This window comes from Phyllostomus discolor, chromosome 11 (assembly GCF_004126475.2).
Source record: "Phyllostomus discolor isolate MPI-MPIP mPhyDis1 chromosome 11, mPhyDis1.pri.v3, whole genome shotgun sequence".
Taxonomy (NCBI): Eukaryota; Metazoa; Chordata; class Mammalia; order Chiroptera; family Phyllostomidae; genus Phyllostomus; species Phyllostomus discolor.
In genome coordinates, this window is record NC_040913.2 from 5,551,640 (window position 1) to 5,577,833 (window position 26,194).

The 26,194-nt window shown below is 51.2% G+C and overlaps 1 protein-coding gene across 1 annotated transcript; it reads right to left on the reverse strand.

Annotated features, from left to right (window-relative positions):
- Positions 1-4,365: 4,365 nt before the first annotated feature.
- On the reverse strand, positions 4,366-24,594 carry THSD1 (thrombospondin type 1 domain containing 1). Its single transcript, XM_028526707.2, is given in 8 exon segments — positions 4,366-5,222; positions 5,225-5,327; positions 5,330-5,386; positions 5,388-6,199; positions 9,515-9,673; positions 15,765-16,730; positions 20,755-20,894; positions 24,466-24,594. Coding segments are annotated over 7 exon segments (2,562 nt in total). The 5' UTR covers positions 20,813-20,894; positions 24,466-24,594; the 3' UTR covers positions 4,366-4,815.
- Between the last annotated feature and the right edge of the window lie 1,600 nt (positions 24,595-26,194).

The window sequence follows — 26,194 nt, forward strand, 5'->3', positions numbered from 1 at the left end:
ATGTCCTTGCTCAAGTATGCACTGGCGGCTAAGTCATGCACACAGCTGACATCCTCGGTCACATCTGCTCCTTCCGAAATCCCACGTCTGCCTTGTGTTGCTTCGTTGTCCCGCTGACGGGGTTCATGCTCACATGACTTCCCAGGACAGGGTGCAAGGCAAGTACCCGAGTCTTTGCAGGTCCAACGGTGTCTCTGTGTTGCCCTCACAAGTAACGTGACAAAGCATAGTTTTTCCCCCTTAAAAATCACTTCCTCCGAATTTCGAAGCTTTTATACCTCTGCTTCTAGGACAGCTGATGACAACCTGATGCCACCCTGATTTTTGTTTCTTGTAGGAGACGGTGTCCCCCAAGCCCAGGAAAGCTCTTGGGCTGAGTAGCGCTTGTTGTTCTAAAACTTCCAGTGATGAGGGCGTTTTCCATTGCTCCTAATCACCACCCAGGAGGCGCTTTTAGATGGAAACCACAAAGTCAGCTTTTGTTCCAGAAATTTTTCAATTGTGTTATTTCTTTAATGTCTTTTCATCCCCTTGGCTTTCTCTGCTCTTTTCTGGAATGCTACAACTCTCTTACTGGCCCCGCTCTGGACTATCTTGTATGTGTGTGTGTGTGTGTGTGGTGTGTGTGTGTGTATTTAATTCTCGTCGTATTTTACATATTTTTGCTCCCAGATTTTAGGAGATCTCCTCCAATTTGGCTTAAAATTCCCTATGAAATTTTCATTCCCAAGGGTTCCCTTCCATTGTTTCTTTTTGTAGCATCAGTTCTTGTTTATACATGTAACATCATGTCATATATATTTTAGTGATAGTTTCGTGGGGTTTTATGTGACTCTTCTCAAACTTCCTGACTTACATCTGCTTCCTCTGGAGCCCGTTGTCCTGTGTTTATCGTTCTTCATCATGGCCACCAGGCCTTCCTCCAAGGTCTGCTGAGTCCTCAATTGTCCGGCTGTCCTTTAAAAGCGGGACAGGGGGAGGCTGACGGGAAACTTGGAGCACACCTCGAACTCGCGGAATTTCTTGGCACTGGAGTTGAGGAGCAGTGAGGGCGGGTGACCATTTCATACAGAGACCTTCCCTGCCCTTGGCTTCTCCTCATTCTGGTAACCCAGAGTCCCCAGCGTCTGCAAGGGTCTCCCATGCAGGGAGGCTCCCTCAGCTTCTCTATGACCCTCCACGCATGTCCTGGGCTGTAGCTTCTTCCACTAAGTGTTCTCCGGGTACTTCGTCTTACAGAAGTTCATTGAAATCACCCACCCTTTTGTTCTCCAAACTGTTTTTGGTATTGTACCTTTTCTATCACTTTACTTGAGTCCTAGGAGGGAAACAAAATAATTATGTGTACTCAAGTCCCCATCCTACAAACCAAGAGCAAGGGTGAGGATTATCTCATTTCACATCTGGAAACCGAGACTTGTGAGACTGAGTGACTTGCCTGAGGTTGCGTGGCCAGAGGAGAAGGGCCAGGATCAAACTTGTATGCTTTCGACTGTGCCAAACGACGGCTTCTTGTCCAAACCATGACTCAGGCAGGGATGACCTGGAGGCCTTACGTACTGCCACAATGCTGTAAGTTTCCATAACAACCCTATGATTTAAGTGCATTGTTGTTTGCATATATAAATGACTCAGAAGCTGCACAGACTGAGAACTGGACAGTGTCGTTTAACAAGTTACACACCTACGATAAAATGAGAACTCATCACGCTGTACAACAGCAGTTTTCATGTTTTTTGAATCAGGTAAGAGTGGAATGAGCCTGAGGAGGGAAAACTGACAGGAGGGCTGGACCATCATCTGGGGGGCTTGGCATGCAGACAGCTCTCAGCACCATCAGACCCACTTAGAATTTCACCACGGGGAGCGCCTACCCCAAAGTGGCGGGGCTGATTCCAGAGCGCTGGAGCGAACGGAAGAGACTTGCTAGGAAAGCAGGGGACCCCATTCCCATTGGCTGCCACTCTCTCCACATACATTCAACACTTATTAAGTGACTACTGGGTACAGACACTACAGTAGGTTCCAGGGACACTTTCCCCTTCAGCCAGGGTCATATCCCCAAATGACAAGGCTTTCATTTTGGAGACTTCTAGAAATCAAAATTCACGACATCACACAGGAACACATCCTCTTCATAACGGTTTGAAGATGTCAAGTGTTAAAACTGTTTAGGTCAACCACAAATCTAGTAGGGCGGACTTTTGGATAGCTATTCATTCCACAGATCTTTATCCAGCTCCCACCTACTGCGGCCCCCGGGCTAGGACGTAGGGACACAACACTGAGAACAAGGAAATTACTTCTAATACATTGGCCCACATCCGCCAAAGACAATGCTGAAGCATCTACTTTTCTGTGTCTCCAAGGCGAGGCCAAATTAACTGTGAAATGTAAAGAGTTTTCTCTTGGTAAGAGCCACAGAAAACTGGACTATCGATGGTGAGTAATTTACACACGCTGGCATTAAGGTCGCTGTGTTTATTCATTTAGATAACACAAACCCTGGGGAAGAATATAACTTCACAGGAAATCTTTCTGTTCATAGTGTGCTTCTGGACTCTTCGATTCCCGTGGCTGTGCTGCTCGCCTCTCTGACACGGCGGAGAAATTCACATGAAGTCTGAAATGAGTCGGTACCCTCCGTCCTCCAGGGCAGCACACAAGCCCTGAACTGGAAGGAGAACAAAGCTTCCCAGTATAATAAACAAAGAAAATGGAAATTAAAAAGTCTGGTTTCCTCTTCTTTGTATCAGCACATCCAGCTGTCAGACACTGCTGAATAATCCACTTCTCCCATGCCGGGATGGTAGACGGCTCTTACTAAGCAATGCCAAAAGGAAGTGTGTCTTAATGTTCATGAATAACAGCACAAGTGAAGTACTAGCACCACAGATTTCATAGGAACCTTCCAAAGTGCAGTATTGCATGTGATTTTGGGGGGTCCCATCTCATCCACTCTCTCCAAGGGTCCCTGAAATCTCAACAGCAGGCTGAACATCCTGATAAACATGGAAAGGAAGAGGCAGACCAGCCTAAAAGGCAGGGTAGGTTGTGGCAGCCAGAGAGGTCACGGGGAACAATAAGGGAAGTGCAGCCTGTCGAGTGTGTGCAGATAAGGCTTTAGGTCCAAGGGCCGACAGCAAGCACACCCTACGGAGAGTGCCTACGTGGGGCCTGATGGCAGACTTCCAGCGAGGGAGCTCAGCCTTTGAGCCCTTGGGTGCAGCCCTCACGCCCACACAAAGCCAGGTGCAAGACCAGTCCGAACACCAAGCAGCAGAAAGCTTCCTATCTTCGGGAAAACCGAGTGCAAGGGCCAGCTCTCTCTGGAAATTGCTACCGTCAGAGAAGCCTTGCGAAGGCTGCGATGGCAGAGGGCAGAGTTGGCTGCAGAAGTAGAGTCAGAGCGAGTCCAAGTTCATCCAGGCCTGCAGGAGTTCATTCCCCTCCCTCGGCCTCGAATCCTTCATCTGTACAATTCGGTGGGCAGAGTGAATCGGAAAACAAAAGTGATTCTAAATCTCTAAAAGACTCTTCCCTTGCCAACTGGTGTGGCTCCGCTGGTGGGGCTGCATCCTGTGAAGTGAAAGGTCACCGGTTTCATTCCCAGGAGGGCAGATGCCTGGGCGGTAGGTGGGGCCCAGGTCGGGGCGCGTGTGGGAGGCGGAGATGGATGCTTCCCTTGCACCACTGGTGTTTTTCTTCTCCCCTTCCTCTCTCCCTCCCCCTCTCTCTAAAAGTGAGTAGATAAACTCTTGTTTTAAAGAAAGACTTTGCCCCTTTATTCTTTCTTCCAATTAAAAAAAAAAGATTAAGCTGTAAGAGCACCATCTAGTCCACCTGCTTTCCATTAGCCGTGATTAATTCACGTGCTTTCTGACTGAGCTGATAAAGTTATCTTCAAAAATACACACATTCCAGGGTCAGAATAACACCGCCCTGGGAGTCTCAGCTGCCATGCTGGCCCACGAGCACACGGTCAACATCCGGATGCCGGGCAGGCACCCACAGGGCCTGGACGGCACCCACGGCCCATGCTCCCCACGATGCTCTCTCAGGACACAATATTCTCCTTCCCAAAATGTTTCCTTTTTGCTCAGAACAATGATGGGTGGATGGGTAGGTCTTCATTTGACTCACTACCTGAATAATCAGCTTCTTGTGTTATTTCTCCAGAGCAGAATTAACGGACATAATTTTGTGTTAAGCCACCAGAACTCTTTGTTGCATAAAAAAAAAGGAAGATACCACCCAACTCTGGCCTGAGAGTTCTTCTGGACTATTTCGAAGTATCACCATGTTTAGGTGGCCCTAGTACCTAACAGTCCTAATTGACTTTAGTCAAACATGAAACAGGTGTCGAATCCTGCAGTATTTATAACAATAAATTACAATTCAGAGTTGAGTTAGCGAGCTGACTTTGGCCCAGCTCTTATTAGGGTTGAGACTCGCAAGTTTGTGTCAAGTTGGAAACTGCCAATGACGCGTTCAAAGCATGTCATACAAGTCACATCTTGCCATCGTTCACATCCGCACGAGACCAAGCCCTATGAACTCCCGTTTCAATTTTATTATCGTAGTTATCCGTTATAAATCAATGGAAATAGGACAACAAAGGGGAAAGGCAGGATAAATAACCTCTTCCTTATGAATTAGGATGCGTGCGCACACCGCAGTCACTCGCTGCCCACCGCCTGTCCTACAGCCCGAGCAGGGACCCGGCTCGGCCCACAGAGCAGTGCGCGCACCTGGCACCGCGCCCCGAGCCGGCAGAGGACCGCAGCGGCGCGAGGTGTCCGGGCCGATCCGGGTCTAGATGACCAGCTTCTCCACACTGAGCGTGCTGGTGGTCTCGTCCTCTTCGTTTGACCCAAAATACCCCGGGAGGTCCAGCAGCCTCTGCTCGGCCTCGGTGAGGCCGAACGAGGTGTTGTCATAGAAGGCGAACTCGGGGTGCGCCGGGAAGCTCTGACACCTGTCTTTCCTACACTGCGAAGGGCTCAGGGGGCCGGCCCTGGGGTAGCTCTCTTTGGGGGCGGTGGGCGAAGGCTGCTTCCGGGCGGCGCTCCTGTGACTGGGGGACGGTCCCCTCCGAGCCCTGGGGGGCTCCGCTCTGTCGCCTCCGGCCGCAGATCCCGCCGGGCGCACGCCAGGCTCGGGCTTCCTCCCCGGCTGCGCCAAGGTGTAGGATTTAGGGAGAGGGCTCACCGGCCGCCGATTCCGCCCGCTCCTGGCGCGCGGTCCGGCGGCCCCGGGCACGCGGCGGCGCCCCGGCTCGGGGGCCGCGCTCGGTCCTCCGCCGGCTCCCAGGGCCGGCGTCCAGCGCCGCGCGGGCCGGCGCCTGCCGCGGGGGCAGGGAGCTCAGGCTCCGCTCCCGGAACGGCCCGCGCCTGCTTGGCCTCGTGGAAGCTGGCGGTCCTCCGGAAATGCAGGCTCCGGGGCGGGCCCCGGTCCCCCGCGCCCGCCCGGCCGCCCCCGGGCCGCGCCTGGGCCTTGCGGATCACGGTCTGGCTGGGGCTGACGGCGCAGGCGGCCTGCGCGCCGGGGCCCTGCAGCCGGGACGCCGGCCTGTCCGCCGGCCCGGCCGCCGGCGGGTCCACGAACGGGGACTTGAGCCGGAACTTGGGCGCGGCGGCCTCCTCCGGGCTGTCCAGGTCCAAGGGCAGGTCGGCGGCCGGGGCGGCGGCCGCCTGCACGGCCGTGTCGGTCAGGGGGCTCTGGGACACGTGTACACCCTTGGTGGTCTCGGTCAGGCCCTTCTGCTTCATCTCCTTGAGCTGCTGCTGGGCCAGCCGGTAGCTGAACAGCGGCGGGATGATCTTCTGCGCGCTGGACTGGAAGCTCTCGCTGCCCGAGGCCTCGTCGTCGGGCGCGGCCTGCGCGCTCGGCCTGTAGGTCAGGGGGATGCCCGGGTCCCCCGCCGGCCCGTCCCCCGCGTCCGAGAAGCTCCCGCGCGGCTCGCCCAGCTCGCAGATGGTCTCCTCGTCCGAGTTCTTCCGAAAGCCGGGCGAGTGCGCGGAGCCGAGCCGGGCGGGGGTGCTGCACTTCGGGGAGCGGCCGAACTTCCTCCACAGCGTGATGAGCACGGTGGCCGCGATGATGAACAGGCACAGCGATATCCCGGTGACCGTCACGATGTTGTTGGACTTCTCGGGGCCCTGGGGCTGCAGAGGCGGCGGACTGGAGCCATGGAGCGCTGTGGGGGGCGGGGGGGGGGGATGACAAATAAGTATTCTGGCTATTCTCTGGGGCTGTTTCCTCCCCGTGGTGTTAAGATCCAGCAGTTAAAGAAAGAAGTCAACTAGCGGAGGGCTAGGATGTGTAGTCTTGCCTATTCTCTCTGCTGGCAGCCTGAGCCAAACTAAAAGACGGGAGACCCGCAGAAGCCAGGTGACCACGTGAGACACCAAGTGCCCAGGGCTCCCAGGTCCTGCCCACACCCACCTCCAATCCTCCACGCACAAGCAGCCTGAGGAAAGTTTCTGGGAAAAATCAAAGTTTTCACACAAGGTCCATGGGGCGCCCGCAGTCAGGTGTGCCTTTGAGGTGTACATGGGGAAGTTCCTACCAGTGTGAGACTCGACATGCGGCTTGATTTAGGTGGGTTGTACCTGAATTAGCACCCGTCGAGAGAAACTCACAACTGAACGGGGGCTAGAGACAACGTAACTCCCTGGCCAGGTCCCTTCCAAACCACAGCTGGAGAACGGCCCCAGGGGGCCCTTCACAACAGGGACGCGTCCTGTCTGTCTGCTCCCAACCCCAGTCACGGTAACTCGGGCACAGTTGCTGCTCAATACATGGAAGATCAATCAATCCGTTGATTCATTATTTAAAAGGTCACAGCAAAACGATCACTACCCCACCAGACCGAACGTGCGTGCGACAGCACATGGATCCTCCTGCTCTTGTGTCGAGCAAGACGAACCAAATTAACACAGAACTAGACTCAGACCTCGACAGGAAAACCGCCTTCCCAAGCCGGATGAAACTCTCAACTCCCAGCCAAGGGGACACCTGTTTCCTGACTCATCGATCCTTCCATCTGCCGACGCCAGGGGGCAGCGGCACGGCTGTTGCCCTCAGCAGGCCCTCCCCTAGCAGGCTGCCTGCAACCTGGCCCGGCCCCCTGAAAACCTCAGCTGGAGAACAGCCCCAGGCTGCGGCCTCGCCCTCCTCCTGCTCGCCCAGGCTTTCCTCTTCGGCCTGACGTGAAGGTGGTTTCCTGACGCTCAGCAGCCTGCGAATAGCTCACTGTATTTCCAAGGAGGGGAAGACAGGTCGAACGGGAGAAAGAGAACGCTCGAGAGAAATGAGCACAGTTATCCGCAGCAGCATTTATCTGAGGACCGCGTAGAGAGGAAGCAGGGATGTCTGTACCACCCACCCTTCTGGCTAATTTATTACACACACATTTCTAGTCCCCACCCAGCATGAAAGAGTGAGGATGCCAGAACATGAAGTAACACCACATGTCCTCAAAAATGATTGCTGGTTTCGGGCAGGGGAAGAGCAATGGGAGAAAAGTGGGACAATGGTAATAGCACAACAATAAAAAAATAAAAAATGAAATTTCAAAGATTAAAAAAAGATGGCTAGTTTCAGGTCATTGGTGCTACTAGAAAGCTACACTGGCCTGAATATAAAGGCAAAGTATTCAAGATAGGTGGCTCAGTATGGGGTCAGGTCAAGTCCCCTGCTTTCCAGGTTCATGGTCTTGGGAGGGCCACTCAGCCCCTCCAAGCCACAAAGTCGTCCTCTGTGTGTGGAGATAATGAGGCACCTACTTCCTGTGTGCGAGGCCCTAGGAGAATGCCTGGTCGGCAGGCAGCTCTTAGGACCGGAGCCCGGCATCGTTATCCTCCTCTGTGAGCCTCACATGATACCATGTGTTCAAGTTCGGCTGGCACATAGCAGACGGTCCACAAATGGTTGATGTTGTTGTCACTTCAACACTGTCAAGGTGCAGTACAAGCCAGTGGCAGTTGACTTTAAATTCGTTTGATGATTACAGAACCCCAGATGAAGTGTCTTAACGCAACACGCCGTCTCAGAATTCAGAGGGACAGGTGTATTTGAGAAAGTGATACACAAGGAAGGAACGGCGGGAAGTGAAGGGAACTCATAAAGAAAAGAGCAGGCAGAGAAGACAGCCCTAGCAAGCAGCACGAGATGCAACTGGAGAAAGAACAGATTCGGGATGTGGCCCAAGGCTTAAGAAAAAAAGAGGGGCAGGCTCGAGGCTGGGAAAAGAGCCTGGGTCTGAAGCTCTAATAGAAAAAACACAGAGCCCCAGCTGGTGTGGTTCAGTGGATTGAGTGCCAGTCTGTGAACCAAAGGGTCGCCGGTTCAATTCCCAGTCAGGGTACGTGCCTGGGTTGCAGGCCAGGTGCCCAATAGGGGGCATGCGACACACACAGGCAACCACACACTGATGTTTCCCTCCCTCTCTTTCTCCCTCCCTTCCCCTCTCTCTAAAAAATAAATAAGTAAAATCTTTTTAAGAAGAAGAGGAAAAAAACACAGAGGAGACACCATCCTTAGGATGCTAGAGTAAAGGGAAGAGGCACTGTAGCGCTGGCTGGGAAGACAAGATAGCGAGAATGATTTCCTCGGGCCACAGGCCTGGACACTGAGCAGGGTGTTGCCTGTAGTTTTGGCTAAAATCTAACCTGAAATCCAAGCACAGAGAAGCATCTACCTTCCCCCGGTGGGAATGGGACAAGGAACCAGGGATGGCTCCCTCACCTGGAAGTGAAACGTGGAGAAAGTCAGGGCCTGACGGGAGGACTGTCTGTAAGGGTCAGGACCAGAGCAGAGGCCAGCCAAGCCAACGGGACAGGTTATGTACCGGAAGGCGAAGGGGGTGTGGGGAGAGCGAGGCGTCACATCTAGAGACCAGGCCATCAGACTCTCACTGAGCACCGACGGGCGTGTGCCTTCACGGTGCTCCGAGGCTGGAGGAAAGCCCGGTCTCCAGGTGATGGCGGGAATGACTCTCCCCGCCTTCCCCTCCTGGGTCGGGCTGGCGAAGAGCACGGATGGGGCCACCCCGGGGGTAAAACAGGGTGTCTTGCCCCGTTGTGGCAAAAAAAAATTTATATTTTAAAGTTTTCCCACAATTTTGGTCAGGAGAATTGAAGGAGGTAGAAGTAAAACAAAAGTAAAAAGGGAGAGAAAATTTTGGGGGGAACACAATCATCTCTTCCATTTGCATATGTTTAAAAATAATTTTGTATGCCTGAACCTTTAACTTAGATAGCTGTCCTTGTCGTTTCCCAATCTTCTACAGTGTTAAGTCTCACTGGCAAGCTGTCCCCAGCCCCTGGCAGCTCACTGGCAAGCTGTCCCCAGTCCACGCTCATGGGCGCGGACGGGATTCATGCAGCTGACAGCCATCACAGGACGTGACTGAACGCGTCCCCTCCTGAACGCAGACCGGTGACCGTCAGCTAGACGCTGGCTGCACGGCCTCTCTGCAGAGAGGCCCCCAAGGAGGAAGGACACCTACCCGCGCAGTCCTCCAGGGAGCACCGGGACGTCTCCGAGGACACTCCAGGGCAGCCGGGCTGGGAGGGGAAGGACGTCAGGCACAGGCGGCGACGCTCGCGGACACCGTCCCCGCAGGTGGCGCTGCACCGGCTCCACGGCTGCCAGTGTCCCCAGGTTTCTGCAAGGACATTAGCCAGGTGTTCAGTGCGAGTTCACTTGAGAATCAGAACTGGACTGCAACCCCGTGAAGAAGCAAAACTCACATCCTGGGCCTTGACAAGTAAGTAAAACATAATTCCCAAAAATGTCAGAAAGCTGGAAAGGGTGTTGTTGCTCCGACCCTTAATATGAAGAGCTCTACACGTGGCAAAATATTAACCCTTCTAGAACCCGTCGCAGGGCAGCCGGATGGCTTGGCATGCAAGGAAAGACAGGCTCCTCTACGAAAAGACAGATGCAAGCCTGGTTCCTGGGGCAGGTGCGGGCTCACACAGCTGGGGAGGAGAAGTCACTAAAAATGGGATGGACGGCCTACGGGGGCCAGCGTGGAAACACAGAACCGTGCGGAACCACACACTCCAGGGGAGTTTGTACCTGTGTTCAGGCTCTTGCCCACGGGTCTCACCAGATGCTCCCAAGAAGGACTGAGGGGAGGCACGAGACCAGAAAACCCCATCACTCTAAGAGCACCTGGTGTCGCTAGGGAAAAAAAAAAAAAGAAGGAAACCCTTCGCTCCTGGAGAGGAGCATAAAATAAACGCCCTGGGCCCAGTGTGTTAGAGGGCTCCTACCACCAGGGAGGGGCAGGATCATCAAGGCCCTACGCCTGACACTCAGGGCACAGTACGCGCGGAAGACTAAGACTGAACGGGCACAGGAATGTGCTCTCCCGCTCTGACAGCCCATCCCCAGCCCTGCACCCTGCGAGCAACAGCCAAGTATTGAAGAACAGCAGCCTACCGCCGTGGCAGGGGCACAGGGATGGGTCAAAGCCTCCCCGATGTGCAGACTCAAGCCTAGAGCTGAGGGCACGACGGGAGCACGGAGCAAAGCCTTCCAGCTACCCAGACCCTACCCCGACCACAAAGTAACAGAGGAGACTTTGGACTCTGCTGGGCACGGAAGGCAGCTGCAACGACAGCAGAACCCACACACAGCTCCATTCCTTACCAGACGTGCACGGCAGCAATCACGCAAAGAATGGGAGCAACGGACTGTGAGTGGATTGTTGCTATAAGGTCCTTACACCACGTGGAAGCAAAATAATGTTACTTGAAGGTGGATTGAAAGTAAATGGATGTATATTGTAAAATCTAGGAAAATCGCTAAAATGCATTTTAAGATATAAACAATAAAACAATCGAGTAGTTTAAGTAAATGTTAAAAAATTCAATTAACCCCAAAGAAGACAGAATAAAAGAGAAGAGCAGATCAAATAAACACAAAACTAGTCTGATGATCTTAATCTGACCACTTAATGATCACACTAAATATAAATAACCAAAATACACCAGTTAAAAGGCAGGGATTGTGAGACTGGGTTTAAAAAGAGTGACCCAACTACGTACTGCTTAAAAGAAACTGCCTTTAAATATAAATACGTAAATACGTTAAAAGTGAAAGGATGGAAGAAGTTACACCTTGTCAACATTCATCAAAAGAAAACCATACAGTACACAATAGACACTTCTCCCAAGACACACAAACGGCCAACAGATATATGAAAAGATGCTCAACTTCATTAGCTATGTAAATGCAAATCAAAGCTACAAGGAGATGCCACCTCACGCCTGTTAGAAGGGCTGTTACCAACAAGGCAGGTGAGAACAAGTGTGGGAGGGGCTGTGGAGAGAAGCAGTCCTCATTCCCTGCTGGTGGGAATGCAGACTGGTGCAGCCACTACGGAAAACAGGGTGGGGGTTCCTCCAAAAACTAAGAACAGAGTTACCATATGACCCAGCAACCCCTCTCCTGGGCAGCTACCCAAAACACTTGAAAACGTTTATTTGCAAAGACACATGCACCCCTGTGTTCATTGAACCCTTATTCATGGAGGCCAAGACATGGAGGCAACCACAGTGTCCTCTGTTAGAAGGTTGGATAAAGATGTGGTGCATCTGTACAATGGAACACCACTCTGCCGTTAGAAAAGATGAAAATGGTCATTTGCGACAACATGGATGGTCCTTGAGAACATCATGCTAAGCGGAATAAGTCACTCAGAAAAAGCCAAGAGTCATAGGATTTCACCCATCTGTGGGACATAAAACTGAAACTCACAGACTCGGACGACAGGGTGGTGGTTGCCAGAGGGAAGGGGGTGGGAGGGTGGCAAAAGGTAAAGGGGCCAAATATGCGGTGACGGAAGATGACGGGACTTTGGGTGGTGGGCACACGATACAGTTCACAGATCACGCACCGCAGAAACGTCTACTCCAAGTCTATATACCTGTATTAACTAAAGTCTCCCTGATAAATGTAATAAAAAAATTTCCAAGAAATAAAGAAAACAGGAGTGGCTGTATTAGTATCAGACAAAACAGTGCAGAACAAGGAATATTATCCGTGATAAACAGGGACATTACGTATGACAGAAGGGTCCACTGAGCAAGGAGCTTTAGGCTTTAACGACACACCAGAGCTTCGGAACACATGCAGATCACTCCCAGGGCAGTTATGACGGACGGCTGAATGCAAACATGTCTTCCAAGCACGTACGCAATCACCACCAGATGGAATAATTGAATCGTGCTCTGTGAAGAGTTCCCCTAACTCCCTTCTCTCTCAGCACCCATCCAACAGCGGGCCCGGCCAGCGAGCCATGCCAGCGCCAGGCTCCCAAACACCCTCTGCATAAAGGTCTCTCTTCATCGCCTTCATGAGCAAGATCTCACGCTGCAGTCAAAGGCACGCAGAGTGCTGCAAAAACAAGGAGAGCGTGCGAGGCAGACACGTTCTCGGGCGAGCCAAGTGGCGCAATCTTGGGAATGAGTCACGGAAGAGGCGTTCTTGACACCAATTAAACATCTCTTGGCTTTACCCAAGAGAAGGGGCGTCACACGCCTGTATCCTGGGCAAACATAAACTGAGGTGTGGTGGTAACTGTGTTCCATCCAGAGGTTCGGCTGAACACGACGTTGGTTCTGTGCCTCCCAGACCACCCTGCACCCCTCAAATGGTAGAACAGGGGCCCAGCTTTGTCCTCCAGCTTCAGAGCTGCTCAGACACTAAGCCCCCAGCATCTGCAAAGCTTTGAGAATCTGATATTAGAGTCTCTGAGACTTCAAGTATTGTGATGTACCTTTGAAAAATCTACTGGGAATTCCACTACTGTGAAATCTGAAAGGAAAACTAAGTCAATGTGTGGTTTAGCCTTTTTCCTGTGCTCATATTGAAGACCACAGGAGACTGGGGGACCCCCGGTCAGTGCATAGACTGGGAGTGGGAAGGTCTGGGGGGAGGCCCCGCAGCCGGGAGAACCCGCAGCTTCCAGAGTCTTTGCTCCCCTGGGTGTGAATGTCCATTCAATTCAGTCAAGTCGAATTTTTCTCCCCTTAACAAGCACCTTCTTCAGAAAAGGCAAGCCCATCTTGAATGGTTTGAATGAGTTTAATACACTTTTTTTTACTAACATGAGACTAACCACCTCTGAGTTCAATGTTCACTCTAATCAACACGTGCGGAGCACCTGTCAATGCGCCGGGCACATGAGTGGGCCGCAGAAAAGTCATAAATAGCTCGGTGGGCAGCACAGGTTGGCTTTTGCCATCAAACAAGCTCCCCCAGTCGGAGGAAGGGGCTGGGGGGAGGCGACGGGGGAGGGAAGGCACCAGGGGAAGGAAGATCTTGAACAAACAGTGACAGAAGGGGTCAACGCCACGAGAGACAGACTGAGGATGGTGTGCCAGCTTACGGCAAGGCAATGCAACCAATCTGCATTGAGAAAGAGTAACCCAAGTGGAGACTTGGGGGGTGGGTGAACATTAACCAGGTTAGGGTGGATGAAGGTGTCCCAGGATCACAGACCGTGGGGTGGTCAGTGTGGCCATGGAGGACCCTGTGGCTCTCAACCTCCCGTCAAGTGAGGTGACTGACAGGCTTTAAGCAGAGGACAGCCTCTGCTGACCTGAATTTTAAACAAGCCCTCTGGCCTCAGCGAGAATGAAGTGGGTGGGGGAGCTGCTACAAGAATTCAGGTATGGGATGATAGAGGCTTGGGCCAGCTGGTGTCAGTGAAAGTGGGGAGATGTGGAGAAATCCAGGCATTTTGTAAGATTACAAGGGCCCAGGGTTTTGAAGGGGGGTTGTTACCATAGACAGTCAGGTGGAGCTCCAGGGAGGGTTCCCCATTGGGCAAGACAGCAGCAGGGGGAGGTCCTTATACTGAGCACACCAAAGGCTAGAAAGAGCCCAGCCCACCAAAAGACAGAAAAATAATTGAGTAGGAGAAAAAGCCCTCCCCTCCTTATCTCTACAGGGAATGGTGGGCTTGGGCAGAAAACAAGATGGTCTTTGAGACGGGAGCCCACCATTCTCCCAGGTCACGCGGCACCTGAACAAATCCCTTTCCTTTGCACCAGCACCTGCCTCGTGAGTCTGGCTTTTGTGGCGGTCGCAGGCAGCCGGACCTGCGTGTTGTCCGGCTACAGAACCAGCAGGCTGTCCTCGAAGGAGAGCCGGGAGGTAGGAGGTAGAAGGGCAAGTGTGACATCACAGACTGAGGTCAGGGAAGAGACAGACCCCAAACACCCGTGGATCTGGGGACCTGGATGCCATCCACTGGCTGCGTTAGTGCCAGCATTTTCAGGCGAGGGGTGCTGGTTTGAGGGCCGAAAAGTGAAGGTGAGGTGAGGACATGGACCCCAAAGTCTAGGCGACATTTCCAAGAACCTGGGCTACAAAAGGAAGAAAAGGTTACGAGGGTGATTTCTGAGGAAAAGCCAGGTGAAGAAGGGTTGTTTTGCTTTTAGATATAAGAGTAAGTGCACTGCAAAGTTGATGGGCATAAGCCAGCAAAGAAGGGACAGTTGGACACAGAGGAGAGAGAGGGGATAATTAGCAGAAGGTTCCAGAAAAGGGCAGAGAGGCAGGGGTCCTCAGGGGAGGGAAGGGTGGACTTCGTGCCGGAGGAGTGTCACTCCCTCCCTAGAGGCAGCAAGGTGTGAAGAGGATGGGACCGACGCCCATCGGCTGAGAGATCTGGGTGGGAGGCTGAGGGAGCTAGCACCTTGTGGCTTGCAGCCGCTCGGTGTGGTGGGAGGCACAGTCAGCTCTCAGAGGTGACCGGGGGCAGAGGTGAGGCTGGAGGGAAGCAAGCAGAGGGGGTGGGCGAGCAGCTGTGGAGCAGAGGCGGAGCCAGCCCGGGCGCGTCACTGGGCACATGGCAGGCCCCTCCGAGGGTACAGGCATGACCCACCCACACTGGCCCCAGTCTGCCTGGGTGCCCCCTTCCCGTATGGCTTCCATGCAGTGGGTGACCAGCAGTTGGCTGGACCCAGGCAGAGCTGAGCTGTGGCCTGGCAGGTGCGTCAGAAGGACGACAAGGCAGAGTTCAGGGTGTCAGTAGTAGGAGGACTGATGGGATGGGCCATACAGTCTGGGCAGGGCAGCGGCCAGGGGTGCACAGACACGCAAAAAAAAGGGACATCTTCTCAGGAGAGGAAGTGGGTGAACCTGGAGCAAGAGACACTTGGAGTCACAAAGGTGGAGGGAGGCTTGGGCTGTAGGGGGCTTGCGGTGTCGTGGGGATGATGACAAGCAACCGGTAAGTGAACCGGACAGTATCTGCCAGGCAACCCTCTTGCCCAGACTCGGCTTGCACCCAGGACAAAGGAGAAAAATGCAAAGAGGGGCATGGGGCATGGGTGGAATGGTAATAACCCCATTTATCGTGTGATTAGGTAGGGCATTGTGCAAAGAATTCAGGATCTGAAGAAGCGTTTCGAAACCTTGTTTTGAAATCTCACCCAAGAGGCTTCGTCCTTAGAACGAAGGACAGAAGACACGCTCAGCTCGAGCGAGCCAGTGAGTTAGTAAGCACAGCTTGGGATTTAGCTTTGATTTTTGATCACGCCTGCCATGGTCTTGCCACAGGATGTGACAACAGCTGATGTCACATCCTATGTGACATCAGTGCGGTTATGAGGAGTGATCCCTGAAACTAATGATAGAGTTCATAGAAGATTGAGTTCGACTAAGTTCAAAAGAAGGATTTGGGCCGCATACAGGCATCAATTTGATAAAAAAAAAAATGAAACCTCAATACCAACCTATGTTTCTCTGAATGAGCATGCACTCCTCCTCCTTTGCGGCAAACTGGCTCCTGCCCGAGACACCGAAGTCGAAGCAGTACCGGTTCCTCCCCACGTCGAACAACGTGCAGTTGAACACCGTCTTCGTCTGCCCCAGGCTCAGGCTGTTTGCGGCCAGCCGCGCGGTCCCTTCCCCTGGATGCCTGGGGCCCTCCTTGAAGACCGAAACCACTCCCTGGACGTAGACGCAGGGCGGGGGCAGCACCGTCACCTCCACCCCCGACGCACACGTGAGTTCCGGCTCCATGGCCAATTTGTATCCGAACTTCCGGGCCAGGTCAATGGGTCCGACGGAGGTGATGACCGAGTCCCGGCCGAGCAGCCTCAGCACCACCGTGACGTAGGCTTCTGGGCCCACAGGTGCGCAGCCAAACTCGACCCACTGACCCTGAGCGAGTTCCGCCGTCTTGCTGGCTCTTATCTCCAGGGGCGGCCCCTGGCTCATTCTGGCCTCGGGGAGACTGTTGGTAAAGGTGACATCCACCAGGAGGTCAGGCTTGTCCCCGGGGAACAGGCAGAGCGGCTGATCGGTGAAGAGGCCCACCTGGAAGGTGCCTTCGGCTGCCTGGGATGTCCTGTTCAGGTCCACGTGAAAGACGGGCCACTCCACCTTCAGGAAGGCCCCCCTCTCCCGGCCGGGAGCTGGCACGCTGCTCCCCGCCCCTCCCTGGGCCACGGTGAACCAGTAGTCGCCGGCCTCCTTGAAGTAGAAGCATTCGAACTCGAGCGTGCCCTGGGACTGGTTGGTCAGCAGGTGTTTGGTGGCCACGGTCTGGTTGGTGCTGGCCTCCAGCACCAGCACGGTCACGTTCCTCAGGGTCCCGTTCGCGCCGTCGGGGCACCGGAAACCCAGGGACACGCTGGTGTTGCTCAGGGCCACGTGCCCTGGCTCCCCCAGGAGGAGGTACTCCGCTTCCCCGAGAACTGCAAGGGAACGGTCAGAGTGGGTTTTACAGAGGGACAGCAAAGAAATAAGCCTCTGCAGGCACGAGAAAGGTTCGGACCGGGCCACGGATGAAACAGAAGGACGCTAAGTGCTGATTGTGGGAGCTGGGCCCTGCACCGTTTCCATGTTAAAGCGGCTCTGCTCCTTTATCTTCATCTTATGTGGTGAGGTCTAAAATAAATAGTGTTGCCCTGGCTGGCGTAGCTCAGTGGATTGAGCGCGGGCTGCGAACCAAAGTGTCGCAGGTTCGATTCCCAGTCAGGGTACATGCCTGGGTTGCAGGCCATGACCCCCAGCAACCGCACATTGATGTTTCTCTCTCTCTCTCTCCCCCTTCCCTCTCTAAAAATAAATAAATAAAATCTTAAAAAAAGAATTAATATATTAAAAATAAAAGAAAATAAACACTGTTAAATACTCTATCTGTGTCCGCAGTGAAAATCTATAAAGCAAGAGGAACAATTTACAATCGTCCAGGTAAAAATCAACACCTCACTTTTCTCACTTTAATCGTATTCTGGTGGTGAGGGGTTTGGGGGGAAAAGGATTTACAGTGAAGTGGGAGAAAGCTTGGTTTAAATAACACAATAAAAACTGCTCGAGTACTTAAAACTTAAGACCCCACAGATACTTCAAGATCATTACTTTCTGACATACAAGTATTTAGTTGGGCGTTTTCACCACGAAGAAACCAGTACCCTTTGTTTCCTTATGAGGCAGAATTTTTTAGGCACCTAAGAAATGTTGACACTCTGTTCTCCGTGGGTCATCCCAGGAGAGAGTGACACTTGTCCTTGGCAATTTTAATGACGTCACAGCCACTGCTACTGACCTAGATAGGAGGGATGGCTTCTGGCCCACAAGCACCGCTCTGCTAGGATTGAGCACACCTTTTTAATGAGGCCCACCAGGGCAGCTCACGTGAAGACTGGAAGAAACACCCACACACAGAGGCTTTGTTTCCACTTTGCAACAAAGCTTCAACTACATATCAAAAGACACAGACTCCTGGCTGGCGTAGCTCAGTGGATTGAGTGCAGGCTGGGAACCAAAGTGTCCCAGGTTCGATTCCCAGCCAGGGTACATGCCTGGGTTGCAGGCCATAACCCCCAGCAACCACACATTGATGTTTCTCTCTCTCTCTCTCTCTCTATCTCCCTCCCTTCCCTCTCTAAAAATAAATAAATAAAATCTTTAAAAAAAAAAAGACACAGACTTTGGCAATGCCGCGATCGGCTGGCCCATGGCTGGGGCAAGGAGCAACTCCAGACATCAGGGGCTGCGCTGTCCTTTTGGTGTGAAAAACAGTATGTGTAACTACGAAGTCATCTATCTCACTGCATCTATATACAATATAGACCCATCATATCATATATATGTCCAATATAGATGATATTGTATATCATATATATACACAATATAGACATGTCATATCATATATATGTCCAAAGGGCCTCAGTGTGTTGTTTGGCAGTGTCGGTAGTCTTTGAATATATCCTTACGTGTAGTCAATCAGTGATTGTTAGAATCAGCACATGAATATATTGGCACATAGAGATTTAGGGGGTTTCTTTTCATTGGCTCTGCATGTCTTCCATTTCTTATTTAAGATGAGGTGAAATAAAAGATGTAAAACCGGGACAGTCCTGAACACTTGATCACCACTTGCTTGAAAACCCTGGTAGGATAGCCTTTAAAAAAAAAGAATTCTTTAGCCAAAACAGAAATTGAGGGATACTTCCTTTCGGATGGAGACAGTTTGAGGTTAAGGTTGAGAAAGGTGGCTGATTCTGGTACCTCTTTGTGAACAGGAGGCTACAGAGCCCCCAGTGATCACCGGGCGAAGATTAAGGGGCACACACCACCTAGTGCACTAGTGAGAGCCTACTGCCAATGGCAGGGATTGTCAATGAGGCCGATCAGGTTCCGATCGGACAGGCGGCCAATCAGAGAGGGAGACACACGTGCCCAGCTGGAAAGGGAGAGAAGATACAATGGGTTCCAGCACAGTGTACTCTCAGTCTCACAGACAAGACCACCACTTCATGTAGAAAACTACAGTTCGATTGTATGCCATCCTGACTACTACAGTCTGGTTTTCTCTGTTCTTTCATTTCTTTTTTTTTTAAAGATTTTATTTATTTATTTTTAGAGAGGGAAGGGGGGGAGAAAGAGAGAGGGAGAGAGAGAGAGAGAGAGAAACATCAATGTGCGGTTGCTGGGGGCTGTGGCCTGCAACCCAGGCATGTGCTCTGACTGGGAACCGAACCTGTGATGCTTTGGTTCGCAGCCCACGCTCAATCCACTGAGCTATGCCAGCCAGGGCTGTTCTCTCATTTCTTCTCTCCCCATTCTTTCACTGTATTTAAAGACACTGGTGTCTCCATATAAATATGTCGCTGGCTTATTTTGACCAACATCAAGTAGAGGAAGGGAAATAAAAACCCAGGTCTATGAAAACACCTCCTCTTCCATTAGTAGTAGCCCACGCACTCAACGTTTATACTCTGTGCTCTATATGATGCTCATTCAATTTTTACTTTTACATTCTGGTGAGATATTTTGTGCTCAACAGTGACAAACATCTTTGCAGACTTTATTTAGATGGGAGACTTTGATGTCTTTCTTCATCACTGTGAAACCAAGGACACTGTTATCATTTTTTTGTACGAGGTTGTCTCATACAGAACAATCTGTTTTTAAGTAGGGATAAATGCCTTTAAAAGAAATGAATCCCAGATTGGGATCAGTTTCCTTAAACTGAGTGTCTTCTTTTTTTTTTAAATTTAATTTATTTATTTTTAGAGCAGGAAGGGAGGGAGAAAGAGAGAGAGAGAGAGAAACATCAATGTGCGGTTGCTGGGGGTCATGGCCTGCAACCCAGGCATGTGCCCTGACTGGGAATTGAACCTGTGATACTTTGGTTACAGCCCGCGCTCAATCCGCTGAGCTACACCGGCCAGGGCTTTGAGTGTCTTCTTTTTAAAATAAACTTCTTTAAAAATAAATGACCGAGGAAGGAGACCCACCAGACAAAGTGACCAGTACACACGCGAGTGCATCCGCCTGCTACACCACTGGTCCTCCACAAGCCAGGATTCTCTTTCTCTGCAGTCATAATTTTTTCATGAGAAGGAAAAAAATTTCTGTTCTCACGCCATCCACTGCTTAGATGTTTATGAAATAATTTGGAAATCATCCAAGTTAGCATTATATGACTGAACGTACTGGTTCAGTAGTTGCGTGTCTGAGAAATGCCCTCAATATTCAGTTCAGACAAACTGAATGAAGAAAACTAACATTAAACGCCTACTGTATGCTCAGCCACTCGAGGTATTTCACATTAATGATTTTCCTTTGCCATCACAACAGCCCTGTGACGTCAGTATTACCGCTAAGGTGGAAAGGGATTAAGATATTTATCCAAGGCACACACTGGCAGGGACTATACCAAATCTGAACTGGTTCCAGAGATGTTCTGGCAACAAAACTCTCCTGTCAAGGGAAATTTTATGTCAAGCCCCCATAAAGCTCTGACTGGTGTGGCTCGGTGGGTTGGGCATCAACCCACAAAGGAGAAGGCTATTGGTTCGGTCCCCAATCAGGGCATGTGCCTGGGTTACGGGTTCAGTCCAGGCCCAGGGAGAGGCAACCAATTGATAATGTTTCTCTCCCTTTCTCTCTCCCTCCCTTTCCTTCCCTCTAAAAATAAATAAATAAATAAAATCTTTTTTAAAATCCCATTATGTGCAACATCATTTCATGTGTGTGTAACAGGCTGGTCTCCAAAATTTGTTACATTGCAAGTGAGTTATTTTTTTTAAATTATCTATTTGAATCCACAATGCCAAACCTTAGAAGAACCCAGGGCTGCAAGGATCGCCGTGTAAAAGGCGTTCCACTGCCTGCCTCCCCCATTCAGGGCCGTCCACACCAAGGCGTCTACACACGTCACAGTTCTGGGTCTCGGTTCCCGGGGCGTTATTACACTCCAATACTCACCATAGTCACACAGCACCACCAACAACAGATTTGAAAAGTCCTTCAACATTGGTTTCATTCTGATCGGCAAACTCCCGGGGCTTTGGTCTCCTCATGTCCTTTCTCACATCGAAATTGTGAACTTCTTCCCCCGGAAACACCTGAAACGAGACCCTCAGAAAAGTGATGATGCGCCCTGGCTGGCGTAGCTCAGTGGATGGAGCTCGGGCTGCCAACCAAAGCATCGCAGGTTTGATTCCCAGTCAGGGCACATGCCTGGGTTGTAGGCCACGGCCCCCAGCAACCGCACATTGATGTTTCTCTCTCTCTCTCTTTCTCTCTCCATTCCCTCTCTAAAAATAAATAAATAAATCAATAAAAATCAGCCAACATCTCATGGACCCACAAAATTAAAAAAAAAAAAGTGATGATGTGATTCTTAAAATAGTAATCGTGAAATGACAGAAACCATCCTACTAAGAAGTCAAACTTCCTAGGCGAGAGTGACAAGGAAATGGGAAGGACACTCACGGTCCCCAGGGACGTGGTCTAGAATCACACACTTCCCTCTGTCCCACTGGAGACCGCCCCCCGCCCCCCCCTCCCCCATAAGAACATTCAGGACGCCCAACACCAAGGTTGTCTCTGCTGAACATCTCTGTAGCACATCCTTAAGTGCAGAATTTGCTGTTGATTGCTTAATTTCCTCGAAGCTAAGAGCTGATCTTGATAATACATCTTCACCTATTTATCTGCTTGGGATTCCACAATGATTTAGTACAGTTTAGTAAATGGACTAAATTTCTGCCAAACTTTCACTTTGCATTCTGCTGTGTAGACGCAATCCTACAAGTGCTGCCTTGCTTCCAGAAATGGATGTACTATCTTTCCTGCACCACGGGCGTGTTATCTGAATTGCTTCATTCTTAATGCCTAGGAGCTATACCGAAACTATCGAACCTTTCAAAACGATACCCAGGGCATCGCAGTTAAACGTGAACTCCAGGTGGCCTGACCTGCCGGTTCTGGGCACTCTGAAAAGAAAGCAGAGCCTTGGCCTTGGGGCTCAGGTGGTTGGAGTGTTGTCCAGCACACCAGAAGGTTGTGGGTTTGATCCCCAATCGGGGCACACACCTAGGTTGCTGGTTCCATGCCTGATCGGGGTGTGTATGGGAGGCAACCAATCAATGTTTCTCTCTCTCTTTCTCTCTTCCCCACCCCCTTCCTCTCCCTCTCAAATCAGTAAACCTATCCTTGGATGAGAGGCAGGGGAGAGAAAACAGAAATAACAATTAGCATCATCTGTCATTCTTCTAGTACTTGTTGCTGCTGGTACGCATCAGGAGATGGATGACTTCATGCAGCAACCCTCCCAGACCACCTAGGTGGGCAGGAAAGACCTTGCTGGCCCGGGCTCCCCAAGGATCTGTGGGAGGAGGCACTCACTTTGATATAAAAACTGTCAGACCAGGGAAGAAGATGCAGGCTAAGTGCCCTTTTTTTTCACACTAGAACTTAGTAAACTGTGGCGCACTGAACATAACCAAATATATATTTTTAATGTTTATATCCCCTTTATTCGGTTAATGATTTTAATAAATATATTTATTCCAAATATAAGTATGTGGTATCCACTCAAATAAGAGAGAAAATAATGGAATTAAAGGGGCTGATTGGAATAATAAAAAACTCGAGGGGAAGAAAAGGGCTGATGTGTCTCTATTAGCTTCCTTCCAGTGGGAGTTGGCTGAGCAGAGGAAACACTGAACTTCCTTAAAGGGAAGCAGAGATTTCAAGCCTCATTATGCCGATGATTAGAATTCCCTTCCTTCCCCCAACGTAAAAAGAAAATTCACTTGCTGGACTTGGGCACAGATCTGACATAAGTCTTTTTTTTTTTTTTTAAATACGGACTGGGGCATTTGGCCAAAGACAGCCGGTGAGCGTCAAGTATCGCCCCAGCAAGCACGGGGCCTAAGGCAATTCAAATGCTTCCCTTCAGTCCCCCGTGTAAGGGGGAACACGGCATCCCTAGCTCCCAGAAGTGGGACTGGCTTTTCCAAATTGCTTGTTTCCCCATGATAACTGTTTTTTAAAGAAGCTCCTAATTATTGCCCTAGCAGGGTGGTTCGGCTGGAGTGTCATCCTGGTACACCAAAGAAAGGGTCACGGGTTCGATCCCCTGTCAGGGCACATACCTAGGCTGCTGATGGATCCCTGGTCTGGGTGTGTCTGGGATGCAAGGGATGTTTCTCTCTCACCTCCATGCTGCCCCCACTCTCTAAAATCAATAAACATATCCCCTGGCAAGGGTCAAAAGAGAAGCAGCAGCTCCTAATTACAACGGACTGTGATGATAACACAGCTTCCTCCTTAAGAAAATGACCGGTAAAACCTAGAATAGTGTAGTAACCTATATTTAGTACTGAATAGGAATGGAATTGTAAAATGAACCAGTCTACCTGAAATCATAATGTGGATTTTTAAAAATATTCTCAAGTTGAAATTTTACCTGCTCAACCACTGATCTGAAGACTTTAACAGAGTACCCCAAAATAGAATGAATTGCTGGGTAAAATCACTACATTTTTTTTTAAAAGCATGCTTTTTTGTGTGTGTAAACTTACTTCACTTATCCCAACGTGTGGTTTCCAACACAGTACTTGCTACTTACCATGTCTGACTCGAGAATCATTTCCAGAAAATGAGAACTTAGGTGGATTTCACACACATTTAAAAATACTTCCAGATAGCACTCACAGACATAACCGTTTACAGACACATTTCAAATGTATCACCTACAGGGTCCGCAGAAGTTGTGAATATTCCCAATGACTCACAGTTTCACGCCAGGCTCAGAAACCCTGTTTTTGGTGAAACCGGCTAAGATAAACCCCCACAGGGCCTTCCTAGTTGCAGAAAAGGACAATGAATTACCCTAAAGGCTTATGGGACCAATGGCTTAAGAAAGAATAAAAGGGAAAAGAAAAAGAAGCAAAATGAGTCTGTCCCTCCCGACAAACCTGCACACGCCCGTGTGTATATATCTAATAATAATAATATTTATTAGGAGGAAATCCCTCATTCCAAAGCAGCTCCTGGAAACTGGCTGTATTTATACAAGCAGCCCAGGCGGCTCCGCCCTGGCCTCCACGGTGGGACGCAGCCTCCCGGGGAAGCTGCGCGCTCCCCACCTCCGCTCGGCTTCCCAAAGGCCCGCGAGTCAAGTTCACGCTTGGAAACCTAGCCCCGTCCGTATCGTCAGACAAAGCTCCCTTATAAACGAGGACTGTTTTGAAACGCTTATATCTCATACGCTTTATATTCCAGAAAGGCTTTCTTTGGAGAGAATAAAAAACAAACGTCCTGAAACGCCTAGTAGTATCCAAGGCTCTATTCTTCAAGGGTCCCAGCTGTTCGGACTCGGCAGTTCACAGCCGGTCTCGGTCCCTCGCCCACACCTGCGCCCGGGGACAGCCGGGTGCGGGCTCAAGTCGGGCCCCGACCCGGGGACGCACACCTTTGGAGCTCGTCCTCCGAGGGCGGAGGCTGAGCACCAGGTAGTGAGGGGAGGTGACTGGGTCCGTCAAGGGACTGGCACCGTCCACCTTTCCAACCACTCGCTCCCCCGAGGGCTCGCGCTGTCGGGCTGCGGGCAGGGCGGGGGCGACAGGGTCCGGGAAGCCGCCGCCGCGGCGGAGCGCCTGCCCGCTGGCGGACGGCTCCTCTTACCTCTCGGGACTGGCGCAGCGGCGGCCGGGGCCCGGGCGAGCTTGGCGGCGAGAGGGCCGGCGGGCGAGCGGCCTCAGAGCCCGCGAGGCGGCGCGCCCAGCATCCTGCGTCGGGGACTGCGCGCCCCGGCCCGCTGCGCGGACGGACCGCGGCCCCACCCGGGCCCGCCCCCGACGGCGCGGGGCGGGGGTGGGCGGCCCTCGGAGGGCGCGGGCCTGTGCGAGCCGGCCCGCCCGCCCGCCCACGTGCTCTGGGCAGCGCATCCTCTGCTGCCCGCGCCCCGCCGGCGCGCGGGGGACGCAACACCCCGCAGGAAGCGCGCGCGGCCCGCCCGGGGCCAGCGGGAGAGGGCGCAGACACACACACCCATAGCCCGCGGGAGGGACCCGGGTTTTAAGCGGTCTCCAGACATTTGACATTCAGTCGCTTCTCTCCCGCGTCATGTTCCTCTGGGGGAACACAATGTAAGCCATTGAAGTGACACGACTGGTGGGGTGGAGACATGGGTCCCCAAAATACTTGGTTGTCTAAATGTCACGGAAGCGTTTCAAAAGGAAACAGTTGAGGGAAAGGCTCATATTCGTCATAGTAACACAAAGAAAACTCTAATCGGCAGGTTAAATTCTTTCTAAACGAACACGAGAGAATCCCGTTCCTCCTGGTGTAACAGTTGTTTCTGAGTGCTGTGCAGCGTGTAACACCGTTGACCATTTGCTTCTCTTTTACACAAATACACCGTTCAATAGACAAAACTAATATGGGAACAGAAGTCACAGGACAGCGGTGGCCTCCAGGGAGCAAGTGATTGGAAAGGTCCACCAGGGGACTTTTGGGGATGACAGATGAGTTCCGTTAGCTGGAGTGTGTGTGACAGGGGTTTTGCATTTGTCAAAAGTAGCCACTTTAAGTAAGGCCTGTGGATTTCACTTTGTAAAGCTCACCTCAATTTTTAAAACTCTTAAAACAGCATTTGCAGGTCCTTGGATCTATCAGTTAGCCTTTTAAAAGGCAGCACAATTATTCAGTCATCAGAAGTCAGAAGTACCAGGATTGCTAATTCTAGCAGTATTTATTAAATCCATCCAAAGTTTCCAATAAAGGACTTTAAGGCCATCATTCAACTTCACTGCCAGTGGAGTTACCCAGACTCACATCCATTTATCAAGTTGGGATTCCTTGTCAACTACATGCCATGGTCCCTGGCGTTTTCCTTTTCTGGTCTTTTTTTTTAAAAGATGCGATTTATTTATTTATTTTTAGAGAGAGGGGATGGGAGGGGGAAAGAGAGCAAGGAAACTTCAATGTGTGAGAGAAACATCCACAGGTTGCCTCTCGCATGTGCCCCACTGGGGACCTGGCCTGCAACCCGGGCATGTGCTCTGACTGGGAATCAACTCCGGGACCCCTTGGTTTGTGGGAGGACGCCCAACCCACTGAGCCATGGACAGGGCCCATGTTACACAAATTAAATAGACGAAGTGTGTCTCACACAGGCTGGGCTCTGACGAGTCCGGTTGAGAAGCTCTTGGTAAGTGGGTAAAGGACACAGATTTAGGTAACATATAATCCAAAATCACTCATTTTACTTAATACTTTAACTCGGACACCGCCATAACCACTGACTTAGGCCTGTGGGAATTCAAAAGTGTGATTTGACAATCCTTGAACTTGAAGGAAACCAATTTCTCTATTTTCTTACGGCATCCAGATAATAATTATAGAACAGTAC